This window comes from Ascochyta rabiei, chromosome 2 (assembly GCF_004011695.2).
Source record: "Ascochyta rabiei chromosome 2, complete sequence".
Classification (NCBI taxonomy): domain Eukaryota; kingdom Fungi; phylum Ascomycota; class Dothideomycetes; order Pleosporales; family Didymellaceae; genus Ascochyta; species Ascochyta rabiei.
The window spans coordinates 2,582,594-2,594,974 of NC_082406.1; the positions used below are offsets into that span (position 1 = coordinate 2,582,594).

Here is a 12,381-nt window from a genome sequence, read left to right on the forward strand (position 1 = left end):
TAGCGGTTGCCATCCAGCATCAGACGCGGTCGACGCTCAGTGACGGTGTGAAGACGTGTTTCAGAAGCGGAGACATGTTTGGGGTGATGCCGATTGGCGATGGGCTGGCGTTGGCCGTGACTGGCGATGGGCTGGCGTTGGCCGTGACTGGCGATGGGCTGGCGTTGGCCGTGACTGGCGATGGGCTGGCGTTGGCCGTGACTGGCGATGGGCTGGCGTTGGCCGTGACTGGCGATGGGCTGGCGTTGGCCGTGACTGGCGATGGGCTGGCGTTGGCCGTGACTGGCGATGGGCTGGCGTTGGCCGTGATTGGCGCCGGGCCGCAGCATCTCCGCATAAGAGGCGAGGCGAGGCGAGGCAAGCAAGGCAAAGAAAGGCGAGGAGGCGAGCGGCGAGCCGGCCAGGTCATTCACCAGGTTTCCCCACTCGCCGTCTGACCGCAGCACGCATCGGCAGGACCCTGACCTGACACATCATCGACCGAGACATTGCAAACCACACGGCAACCCAACGGCAGCTCAACGGCAACCCAACGGCAGCTCAACGGCAACCCAACGGCAGCTCAACGGCAACCCAGCCGCCTCCTCGCACGCGCATCCAAAGCCACGCTGGACTCGACTGAAGACTGAAGGTGGACCGAAGGGACCCACTCGCAGCCGGGAGCCGTGCGTCCAAGGACGTCATTTGAAAAGGATACCGCCTAGCATCTGCTGCAAAGGCCGACCGCAAGCATGCCAGAAGCCACACGCCGACTGCTCTACCACCTCAACAGCCGCTGGATCTACGGAAAGATAGTGAGCAGCCCCTCCCTGCCGCCCGTGTCCCCTCGCTGCCCGCCAGCTGGCGTCATGCGCACGGGTCGCTAACCGTCTCTCGCAGCCACTCCTGCACGCGACCGTCTTCCTCGTCCAGATCATGGCCGTCTCCCTCATCGCCCGCAAGTACAACGGCTACTATGCCCAGCGGCCCGTCCTCACCACCATGATCACCAACGCGGTGCGTCTCTCCCACCCTATCCGCTTATTGACTGACTGACGGCTGGCCAGGTGCTCGGTGGTGTTGCAGACACAGTGGCCCAGACCCTCACCGCTGTCCGCGAGCGCGCAAACCGCAAGGGCGGCGCAGGCAAAGACGACTTCCTCGCCATTGAGATCCACGACCTCGACCGCCGCAACCCCTGGCCCGAGCACGACATCATCCCCGACTCGAAGAGGCTCCCTCCGCCCTTCGACTTCGAGCGCACCATCCGCTTCATGTCCTACGGTTTCCTCATGTCGCCCATCCAGCACCGCTGGTTCGGTTTCCTGTCCAAGACGTTCCCCATCACCAAGATCGGCAGCCCGTGGATCCCGGCACTCAAGCGCGTCGCTTTTGACCAGTTTCTGTTTGCCCCCGCCGGTCTTGCCGCCTTCTTCACGTACATGACCATCGCCGAGGGTGGTGGAAAGCGCGCTGTCCAGCGCAAGTTCCAGGACGTCTATGTTCCGGCGCTCAAGGCCAACTTCTTGATCTGGCCAACAGTCCAGATCATCAACTTCAGGGTCATGCCCATTCAGTTCCAGATTGTGCGTCCCCCCCAACCCCCCGCGAATCCTGTTGCTAATCTTCTCGCCAGCCCTTTGTTTCCACCGTCGGCATTGCCTGGACCGCCTACCTCTCCTTGACCAACTCCGCCGAGGAGGCCTAGACCACCTCCGAAAAACACGAATTCCCTTGTACATGTATCCTTGGTTCGCATACGCTCGGGTCCCGGTCGCGACCTCGTGGGATACCCTTGAACTTCGGCTCGGAGCGCTCCTGCATAGAAACTGGGTTTGAGATGGATTCAAACGGGATAGTCCCACGTCCCTGGCATCTCTGCGGCGTTTTTTCTTTTCTTCTTTTTTTTTTGCTGTCACTTGCGTCACTTGCCCGTCGGAGAAGCTTGCTCGTGTGTTGGTTGATACGTTTCCTGTTATAGATCGCAATGCCACCTTACCTTATCCCAGACGACCCGTTGCGAGTACAATGACTACCTTGTTCCATGGTGAAAGGACGTCGTGATCACCATAGATAAAAAAGAAAAAAAAGAAACGCTTATTACCCTAGCATCTCACTCTCGTTTCGAAATCGCCACGCCTCCTAGGAATTGCCCTAGCTTGGATAGACGCCTTGGCGAGGGTAGGAACTATATCCTTACTCCCTCCCTCCCACTTTCTAATTAGCTAGCCTTACTTCCCTAGGTCTACAGGATGTTAAGTCTACAAGCTATCTAGAACATAAGATAAAAGCTACCTTACTCTACTATAAAAGAATAATAAAATTACTATAGATAGAAGAGAAAGATGGCGTATTAAGCTGGTATTGTACTCTTGTTTCATAATCGCCACGCCTTCTAGGAATTGCCCTAGCTTGAACAGACGCCTTAGCGAGAGGTGTAGCAGGTCGCGACACGCAAGATGAGGCGAGATTGAGGACTGGGAAAATGATAATAACAGTAATGATAATAGTGATAATAACAATTATTATTCATACCTGCTTGTTTGCGTTTCCTTCCGCTTCGTATCTGCAGTGCGGGAGTCGCCCGTCCTGGATACATGGCAGTCTGCAAGCAAGCAAGCAATTACAGGCCGTGGCGTAAACGTGTACATGTTCCCCAAGGTACGTGGATATCATCTTAGCAGCACGGTAAAAAGAAAGATGGAAAAGATAAAAAGAAAGAGAGAGAAAACATGTGCGCCAAGCCCAATGCCCAATGCCCGAGTTCCGACTTTTCCCTTTCCCTCCCTGCCCGGATTTATAAACCAAACGCCGCTTCTTCACTCGTTTCATCCGTCGACCGTCAGCCCGTGCGTGGTGCTGAGCCAGTCGACGTCACCTAGTTCCGCAGTCAAACTCGCGCCGTTGTCAAGCGCGCCGTCGTCAAAGGTAAATGTCTCGCCCACGGCGTCGAGGTTGAGCAGGGAATCGAAATCTCCGTCATCAAACTCGTTGTTCAGGGGAAGACTAGAGAACAGCCTCTCGTTGTCTTGGTGGTGGTTGATGTTCAGGAATGAGTTGGGTGCGAGGTCAGGTATGCTCCACTTATTGAATGCATCGTTAGAGTTATGGCTGTGGTGGTGGGAGGAGGTAATGTCTCCGGGCGCAGTAGCGAGCGCGAGAGGTGGGTCTTGTGAGATTGTGATGGATGTCATGGCGTGGTCGTGGTGCTCGTGATCCGAGTCCGGTGGGGTGGAGGCGAGGAAGGTTTCGAGGCGGCGAGCAACTTCTTCGTCGGTGACGTTTGGCTCGTGGCCGGGCATCTTCTCGAGGATCGCCATGTAGGTTGTTCCGGCGTCGGGAGGCGGAGTGAGGGTCGAGCGCTGCTGCTGAACGCTGCTGGTGCTGTTGGCCATGTTGAGACGGCGGTCAGCGTGGACAAGGTCTTCTACAGAAGTTGCGGGGTTGGTCTTGGGCATCGACGAGGCCTGTATCGAGGTCGGGGCGACGTGAATGCCAGCTTTTCGGATCGCAGCTTCGAGAAAGGCAACGGAGTAGTCGGCGGCGGCGTATAGATCACGTAGCTTGCCCATGACGGCCATGCATTGGCAGAAGCCGCGGAGAGAGCTACGACGTGTTTCTTCCTCTGGTGCTTTGATGTCCAAGAGGTGGATTATGATGGCCGGGAGAAGGACTGTAACACCAGTGGTAGGTAGGTATTTGACCAGCCCGCTGGTGTCGAGGCGTTGCGCTATCGATGTGATTGCCGAAGCGGCACGTCGAACGTTGCGTCGTGAGGCATCAAGTATGTCCGGTTCTACGCCACCCTTAGCGGGTGCGCTGGCCGGACCACCTTGCGAGCTTGGTAGAACCTGGGGTCTATGCAAAGCGGACAAGGTAGTAAAGAAGACCATGTGTAGCAGTGAGCGCGCCAGGTCGATAGCTGCCTCTCCCGAAGGCTTGTCGGTGTATCTCGCATCTTCCGGCATTTCGTTCACCCACTTCTGGAGCTCTTCGTCACAGGTCTTGACTTCGCTTGTCGCAGGGTCAAGTTTCTTCGGCAACAGCATCATTGTCGTTCGATCGTTCTGAAGACCCTGGTTGTTGTTCAGAACACAGTACTGCTTAGACAGCACGTGTGATATGCAAAGGCAAAGTCGTGCCTTCTCGATGCACATGATCGCCAATTGACGCTGAACATCGACATCTCGGGCAACCCGACAATCAGCTGGAACACATGTGACGGAGTCGGGAATCGGCGCGATCTCGAAGTCATCCAAAGTCAACATTGGCACGTCGAAATCCTCGGACTTTATGCGTGTCGGTCTCCGCATGCCAAGAGCGATGAGGCGATCTCGCATGTAGGTCGACCACCAAATGCGTTTCCACAACTTGGCACGCTTGGTGTCCAGATTGGCGTTGTCTGGGTTGCGGTGGAGTCCAATGGTATGCGCTACCGACGTAGCCACACCCATCCAGTGCCATGTGTCTTTTTGGTCATCAGGTGTTTCGTAATAATACGTCAGGAGAAGCAAGGCCTGCACCAACGACACTCGGTCAGATTCGTAGTCGAAATCGTACAAGATCTGTCAAATTTGTCAGCCCCTTTTGTCAGAACTCGTTGATACTTTTACATGTGAGCATGTAAGCCGGATCTAGAGGAGCATCGGAGGTCCGGAGCCACACCTCGGCCGAAGAAATCGAGCTTGTAGCCATGCCAAGGAGTCTCAGCTACTTACTCTAGTCTTTTGGAAGAAATCTTTGCGAGCCTCTTTCCGAGTAGCGTAACCTGCAGAACGCAGATGTGACATATCGACAAATGCCGACCCAGCGAACATGACAGCTTGAAAAAGTATCAAGCTGACTTTTCCTTTGCTTCCATCTGATCGGTCAATGATTGTCAAAAAGTCGTGCAGATCCAGGAGTGGCATGTATGGGTGGACAAATTCGATGTAGACACGAAGCATCTCGCTGCGCAGTGTTCCTTTAGGTACAGTCAAAGCGCCCTTCTTCTCCAGATAAGAGATTTCTTCAGGGCCGATCTTGTTTGGCAGAGGCTTGATGAATCGAGGTAGATGGCCTGAAGGCAGCTGTTGGCCAAAGTTACTGAGGAATGGTTTTCCATCATCGTTTGAGAAAGGTGTGAAAGGAAACGTTGGTAGGCCGTTGATTTGTGAAGTTACAGACATGCGGCGGTGTACATTTGAAATGTTTGGAACGGAAAAGTTGCGATGTCCATGACTTTGATCTGCCCAACCGTCAGTTTATTGCAACGTAGCTAACATCATTGGCACGTACATATGGAGTGAGGAATATGCTCGTTCATGCGTATCTCTGCGTCTTGCGATCCGCGCGATGGAGCAGGCTTGAGTGACTGCGCGCTGTCGAGAGCATCGCGCGATGCAAGCTTGCGGGTCACATTCGATGGGGTGGTCGTAGTCTCTGTTTGCGGTTCGTCGTCTTTACTCCATTTCCTGCTGAGATTAGCCTGTGGACCGATGGTGGCTGCAGTCAAGACTGTTGCAGGTAGGCTACAAGGCCGATGGATGAACGTGACCGCTTAGGGGCACCGTAAGTGGCTAGCTCAGGCAGGAGCGAAGACCGAGCCAGCTCTTGGATGACGACAATCAACAGAACGTGGAAAACCCGATTTGTAATGTGTAATGATGTAGATTTGTGCTCGATGAGGGGTTGTCGGATGCTGCACGGGATGGGTGACTGACTTCTTACGCCTACTCTCAGACACAACACAGTCGACTTCGTCCAATCGGCAGTTTGTGCAAGGTGCACCATGCTCTGTGACGTTGCATCGAACCTTTCGAGCTCGACAGCATTGACATGCTTTTGATGCTCTTCGTTTTACGGAGCGTCCAGTTGTGTTTCCATCCAGGCCGGCTGTAGTCGCTTTGCGCTTCGGTGGCTGGGACTCCGTATGGTCGGACGGTGAGCCAGAGTAGTCGGACATGGCTGCAATCGATTGTCGATACTTGACAATTGCCAATACAGTGAAGGTTAGAGAATGGAAGAATCACAACCATCCGCGCGCGAGGGGTCCGGGGAAGAGCCATGATTATGTATTTCAAATTCCACAAAAGTGGGTTCGCGCCTGGGCTAGTCGTGTGCTCAGAGCATGCAGACAAGCCGCGACCCATCATAGTGCCCTTGACCCTCATGACGCCTCGTCCGTCCCCACCGGGGATCCTTAGTGAGTACCCCAGTCCCCAGATGCGGATGGCCGACGCTCATCCTTGGCGCTTCTCGAGCACCGGTGCTTCTCGGATGGCCTCGGGACAGAGCACACGCCTGGGCGAGACACGCTCCGAGCTGTCAGCAGCTGCCGGATTTGTGTACATGTAAAATATGCCGCGGTTGCTTGATCCTGTCTTGCCCAATTCGCCGTGCATGTTCATAACGCTGCATTTCGAGCTGGAGCATCGAGACAGCCAGAGTGCAGAGCGAACCATGGTATTGGTCCACGCGATAGCGAGTCTTGATCGCTGTTTTCTCCGAGTCTGGAGCTGATCTTTGCTGGCCATGTGCGGAAACCAAACCCCTGCTGTAACACGATTGGTGTCGAACGTGCGGAATGCACATATACACTAGACGTCTCTGGACCAAACAGCCGACCTGGTCGGACCTGCTAAGCCGGGCTTCCCATGCACGTGATACACCAACACGGCCTGTGGTCGTGAAGATTGCGGCTTTTTGTGTTCACCATGCTCGATCGGAGGGGCCCACTCCTCCGACGCACTGTGCCCCGGACGTTAGTGTTCAGCGGTGGATGCCGTTTTCCTTTACCAAAGCGCACATGACGCTTGCTGACCGCTCTGTTAGCGGCGTTCCGTTGCGTTGTTCGATGAGCTAAGTGTGGTCATGGATGCCCAGAGGGAGGCTCAGCAGCTCATAGAGCATGGGGTCTGGGCTGTCGGACCCAGAACAAAGGTTACAAAACTAGGGACTGGGTGAGGGTGCTAAACGTCAAATCGCCCACACGAACACAAACCATGCGGGGGGGTCAGGGGCAACCCCACAGGACGCTGCAGGACGCCGCAGGACGCTTGCCCTACTTCGGCTTTCGCTCGGAAAACTCCTCGCCGTTTTCAGCGACTAACCTTGATGTAGACAGCTGTACATTTTAACCCATAGCTCAGCGCCTCAGACGCTGTCGATCGATCTACTGGTCTGCGGGCAGACCGCATACAATCAGCTTACCTTGCCGAATAGGAGCGAACAGGTACAAGATGCTGAGCACACCAGGATTGGATATCGTGAAGCTGACAATCAGGCCGTACCTCAGTGATCGTCTCAGCATCACTGCTCGGCGTCGCAGGCTCCGGACCAACGTCTGCCAACAGCACTAGGTAGCTGTGACCCGCAGTCGGAGGCAGTCCGTACAGTAGCCCCCATCCACGTTGTGGCTTTGACACCGATATGCTGGATCTCATCGACTGGACCGTTGCGACACATCATCTTGTATCCAACATGACAGCCAAGCACCGCCACTGCACTCGCTCACCACGGTCAACTCGATGCGAGCCATGTAGTTTGTTCTGGTCATCGAACTCGACTCACCGACTGCCTTTCACATCTCCAGTCCGCTGACCCGCAGACTGCAAGGGAAATGTCTCGGAGTAACGGAAAAGCCCGGCTTAACCATCGAGTTAGAGGCACCTCTCCAGACCTACACGCGCGTCTGAGCAGATGTGTCGAGCTGATCAGTCTGCACGAGAAAAATTTTCCCGATAATGCGAGCTACATGAGAAAGCTTCATGTCTCAGAAATCTCGATCTTGCAATCCCTATCGGACTCAATACCGCCGACCTTCCCAACTTGCGCGTGTATGCACGTATGTTGACGATCGCTCCGCGGATGGGGAACTTCAAGTAGAGAGCACGAGCAGCCACAAACTCGAGCCTCAATGTATAAACCTGCGCTAAGACCATGAAGTTGTGGACCACAATGCTGTTGAGACACATTATCCGGATACTTTTCCGAGGGCACCGGAATGCACTTTGACGCCGATCACCTAGGGCTTAGCACCACGCACTGCATGAGAGCTTCGATCAAATAGAATGAATGGATATGATTGCCTTGATATGCTTGGGTCTGGCTGTCTACGCAAGCACAATCTAATTCGCTTCTCAGTATTCATCTCGAAGTCTCTGCTCGGCCCACCACTTGCATGTTACATCATGCAGTACAGGAAACGTAGCCCGACCATTTCGCACATCTACGCTTGGAGTAATTGCCGTCCGCATAGCCAGCTTTTGAGAACAAACAAATGAGCATGACTATCTCACTCACTGGGCTCTTCCCAGAACGACTTTCAAGCAGCATACATGGCTCGCAAAAGCAAGGTACACTGGATTTGACTGATCCTGGCACAATCACCTAACTATAGAGCTTTCCATCCCGATTTTGACGTAGTGATCGGACAGACAGATATTTTGTGGATCTGACGGCAGAAGCGGGTTCAGAAGTTGATCGTACACCATCAGAGGCTCACAAGTCAAGCAAACGACCCTCCAATAGTGCACAGTTTCCACACGCAAAAACACAAGCAGACCAACCTACTCCAGATACGGCAGTCCACTAAGATCCTGCACAGGCCCCTGCATGCGCATCTGCAGCATCTGATCCGTATTCTCACCCATCGCCATATCTGCTGCAGCGTTAGCAACTTCCGCTCTAAGCCCCTCCGTTCTCATGGGGTGGCTCCAACCTTTCATGTCCTGGCTTGTCATCGCATTCAGCGTATTCCAGAGATCCTCGTATGCCGCGAACACCGAAGTCCGGTTGTCGCCTTGCACCAGGTTCGTCCACTTGTGATGCGAGTCGGTTAGGCCGCCCACGCGGCTGTAGGCGATGGCTCGAGCGACGTACAGCGGTGGGTTGGTTCCTGATTTGAAGTACATGACGTCGAATTTGCCGAAGTCGGGACGGCTGGGGCCGCAGAGGGCTTGCAGTTGAGCTTGGTGTCTTAGTATGGTGGTATTCCAAAGGTTGGAGATGACGATGGATGCACGTGGCGTTCTGGAGTGCTTACAGATGATCAAGTCTTTGATGTCTTTTACGAAGCTTACTTTGTCGCGGGGGAGACCGTCCATGGTGCTCATCTTGATGCTTGTTTAGTGGAGAAATGTGAGGATCAGAATAAGTGGACAGCTATAAGATGTAGAGAAGGTTTATTTGTGTCACATAGGTCGACGCAAAGATTGCTAATGTGTCTTTGTAACAGACATGTCGTCTTTGTACACAAACATGTTAGAGCAAATATTGGGGGTTTCAACATAACGACCTTTCGTGAGGGATAATTCTCTCTGCATCGAAATCGTTCGAACAACCCTTCACAAGCCAAAGTTGGTTTTGGTTACTGTGTATGCCATCTGAGATGAACATAAGCTACTCGCTGGTGAATTAAATGAAGAGGGTTGCAATGACCAACATACCATAGAGCGCCATTGCATATTTCCCCTTCTCTATCCGCAATCTCCTTCGCGTACGCACCAACAACTTGAACCTGACCATCACGCTATCTGTCTTCAAATACCGTCATCAGACTCCTCCGTGCACCAAAGCACACCATCCTCGCTCGTACCTGTACCAACGACAACCTGATGCTCACTATAGTCACCTTTAGCCAAGGGTGCATGGAAAATAGCTTGTGCAATGTATCCAGGTCCTCCAGCTTGTCTGACGTGCTGGATGCAGAAATTGCCATTCTAGTAGAGGTGGTGCCAGGAGGAAGTGAGGCCTGCTGCTGTGCTACGGCGATGATTTTGCGCCGGAGAGCTTTAGTATTTTGGACGTTAGCCTTGGCTAGCCCATCCATGATGGAGTATGTTTTGACCAGGTGGCAGTTGAAATTCATGTTTGGGGGAGAGTACAAGTGGAGATTTGGGCGTAAGATGTCAACGGTTGACCAAATACGAAGCTACTCTGAATTGTAGAAGTCAAGTCCTGTCGAACCTTGGTAGTATCAGAAAGGTTGGTGCGTCAGCTTCAGCACGATTGGGGTGGTTGGGATGAGTGAATACTCGTTGATCACATAATGAAAGACCTCTCTATTCACCAATGACAAACTCGAGCACATCGTTTTTTAAACGAAACCACACTAATCAACCTGAGCGACTCTGAGATAGGTGTATTTGGTCAGTCGAAGAACTACTGGAAACAACGGTCAAGACAACAAAGGGTAATTCGATCGGTTGCATGATCGTGTATTAGTCGCACAATGCGTGGTTCGACAGGCGACACATCCGGCTGGGACTGAACACCATCTTGTAAGACGGTCGAAGTATAGAGAGACAAGAATGTCCGCGAACTCTGCCATTAGAAATGTGGTTCGTCTCCAGTACATAGATGCCCAAATTCCCACAGCCGTCTTGCTCAATACTAACGATGAGCTGTTTGGTCAGTCTGCCGATGCAACATCCGTCCCTCAACATGGGTACCGCTAATGGTCCGCTCAGAAAAGCAGTGTCGCAGCACGGCCAGTGAGACCTGCCAGCACAACGGAGCTGGTGCCGAAGATGTAGAACCTGACAAGCACCTTGTTGATCAGACTCTGGAACACGGAATGTACGATTCTCAGCCCAGTGTAGCCCCAGGCAGCAAGGTAGGTGTACTCGTGGTTGTCACCAAGCAGAGCAAGAGTAATAGCAACGGCATAGAAGACTTGCGGCTGCTCGTGCAAGTGGTTGTAGTTGTCGGCAATGCGGCGGACCTCGATAGGGATCTTGGTCTTCATATCACCGCTGACCGTCTTCTCGTCGGGGTTGATGTTGTACTTGGACATGGCAGGAATCCGGGTCGCGTACATCCAGGCCTGGGGCTGATGAGCAACATAACTCCGGCTACTGGGTGGTGTGCATGGACAAGCTTACCTCCTGCACGAAAGTCCATCCTGCCAGCACGATGAGTGGCTTGAGGAGCCTGGTTCGGTCGAGGCCTACTGCAACGGAAGCCATGTTTAAACTTACTGTCGACAACTTCGGGGGTTGGAGAAGAGCTATAGGGCGTGGAGGCGTCTGGGTGGGGCAAAGAGCAGGTATGATCAGGTTGTGGTGAAGTCCAGAGTACCAAGTTGGCGAAGCTCCAGGCTCCAACGCTCCAATCCGGGGCCGAGGTGTTCTCCGCAGCCAGCACGCTCCTGGTTTGGCCTAGCCCTCCCGCAGCCTGCATTTCCATTCTTTCTCGCGCTTACGTGGCGATGTATTCAGGATGTTCGAAAAATAACGAACTATCCCGGGAACAGACGCGAGCCATACAGGTTACAGAGCAGCAACATGTAAGGCTTAGTGTGCAGATCGGGCCTAAGCTCTATATTTGAACCGAACTTCGCATCTACATCTCTTTGGCACGCTCCCGCTCGCTTACACATGAGTAAGCATGCCAAGACCTGTAATCTTCCCAATACTCGGAAACCAAACCGGGATATCCGGGCTATCTAGAAGTGGATGCTGGACACTCCCATCGCTACGCCTGCGTCATCTTCGACCTACATAAGCAACATGGCAGAATACTGGAAATCAACGGTGAGCATGCATTGCGTATATTGTGTGGGATCTAGCCGCTGACAGGCTCTCAGCCAAAGTATTGGTGCAAATACTGCGAAGTCTTTGTCAAAGATACCAAATTCGAGAAGCAACAGCACGAAGCTACCGGCCGCCACCAAGGCAACATCCGGCGATCGCTCAAGAGCCTGCATCGCGAGCAGGAAATCGAATCGCGCAAGGCAGCGCAAGCAAAGGCCGAAGTTGCGCGTCTGAACGGGCTTGTGCCTGGTGCAAGTGGCGCAGGCCCATCCGTTGCAGCAGGCGTGGGCGACAAAGCCACATTCGCAAAGAGAGAACCTCAGAAGAAGGCAACCGTCGAGGACAGGAAAAGGCAATGGGAGCAGCTAGCGGCCATGGGTGTCGCGCTGCCTGAAGAAGCACGGCAAGATATGGGTATGGCTGGAGAATGGAAGGTAGTAACCAAGAAGTTGGTGGGAGAGGTCAATGAGAAGGGGCAGTTTGAGGAGAAGCAGTTGAACAAGGGTGTGCACAAACGGAAGATCGACGAGACAGAAGAAGATCGGATAGCAGCAGAGGGCGTGATCAGCAAGAAGAAAGGCTGGGGGCATACCTACAAGCCCTTTCCTGGGAGTAAAGGCGAAGACGAGGAGATTGAGAGCTTGCTTGGAACGAAAAGCACTCCGGAGGTCAAAGAAGACCCGAGTGTCAAGGCAGAAGACCCGGTGAAGGACGAAGAGGCTGCGAAGACGTTGCAGGATATACCCACAGCAGAAGAAGCGGCAGCCAGTGCTGCGACGGCGCCGGTGAAGCAAGAGGAAGATACACCATCTGCACCAGCTGTCATATTCAAGAAAAGGAAGAAGATCAAGGTATGAGAAAGCTAAGTGGCGGAGAATGGCGCAAC

At 53.5% G+C, this 12,381-nt stretch overlaps 6 protein-coding genes across 6 annotated transcripts, besides 3 other annotated features; 2 read left to right on the forward strand and 4 right to left on the reverse strand.

Moving 5' to 3' along the window:
* Window positions 1-19: 19 nt before the first annotated feature.
* On the reverse strand, window positions 20-337 carry EKO05_0001733 (uncharacterized protein; the record flags this gene model as incomplete). The annotated part of the gene is made up of 1 exon (XM_059635739.1): window positions 20-337. The coding sequence occupies one exon, from the start codon at window positions 335-337 to the stop codon at window positions 20-22; it is 318 nt and encodes a 105-aa protein (XP_059491722.1).
* Window positions 338-339: 2 nt separating this feature from the next.
* Window positions 340-399: a tandem repeat.
* Window positions 400-731: 332 nt separating this feature from the next.
* Window positions 732-1,687, forward strand: EKO05_0001734 (uncharacterized protein; the record flags this gene model as incomplete). Its single annotated transcript, XM_038937099.1, has 4 exons — window positions 732-794; window positions 880-996; window positions 1,047-1,565; window positions 1,616-1,687. The coding sequence occupies 4 exons, from the start codon at window positions 732-734 to the stop codon at window positions 1,685-1,687; spliced, it is 771 nt and encodes a 256-aa protein (XP_038802487.1).
* A 178-nt stretch (window positions 1,688-1,865) lies between these two features.
* Window positions 1,866-1,890: a tandem repeat.
* Window positions 1,891-2,463: 573 nt separating this feature from the next.
* Window positions 2,464-2,508: a tandem repeat.
* Window positions 2,509-2,807: 299 nt separating this feature from the next.
* Window positions 2,808-5,923, reverse strand: EKO05_0001735 (uncharacterized protein; the record flags this gene model as incomplete). The annotated part of the gene is made up of 4 exons (XM_059635740.1): window positions 2,808-4,544; window positions 4,698-5,206; window positions 5,257-5,432; window positions 5,682-5,923. The coding sequence occupies 4 exons, from the start codon at window positions 5,921-5,923 to the stop codon at window positions 2,808-2,810; spliced, it is 2,664 nt and encodes an 887-aa protein (XP_059491723.1).
* Window positions 5,924-8,528: 2,605 nt separating this feature from the next.
* EKO05_0001736 (uncharacterized protein) lies at window positions 8,529-9,074 on the reverse strand (the record flags this gene model as incomplete). The annotated part of the gene is made up of 3 exons (XM_059635741.1): window positions 8,529-8,620; window positions 8,681-8,929; window positions 9,005-9,074. 3 exons carry the CDS (start codon window positions 9,072-9,074, stop codon window positions 8,529-8,531), a joined length of 411 nt encoding a protein of 136 aa, XP_059491724.1.
* Window positions 9,075-10,426: 1,352 nt separating this feature from the next.
* EKO05_0001737 (uncharacterized protein) lies at window positions 10,427-10,928 on the reverse strand (the record flags this gene model as incomplete). The annotated part of the gene is made up of 2 exons (XM_038937347.1): window positions 10,427-10,786; window positions 10,845-10,928. 2 exons carry the CDS (start codon window positions 10,926-10,928, stop codon window positions 10,427-10,429), a joined length of 444 nt encoding a protein of 147 aa, XP_038802489.1.
* Window positions 10,929-11,471: 543 nt separating this feature from the next.
* On the forward strand, window positions 11,472-12,352 carry EKO05_0001738 (NADPH dehydrogenase; the record flags this gene model as incomplete). The annotated part of the gene is made up of 2 exons (XM_059635742.1): window positions 11,472-11,495; window positions 11,549-12,352. The coding sequence occupies 2 exons, from the start codon at window positions 11,472-11,474 to the stop codon at window positions 12,350-12,352; spliced, it is 828 nt and encodes a 275-aa protein (XP_059491725.1).
* Window positions 12,353-12,381: the final 29 nt, after the last annotated feature.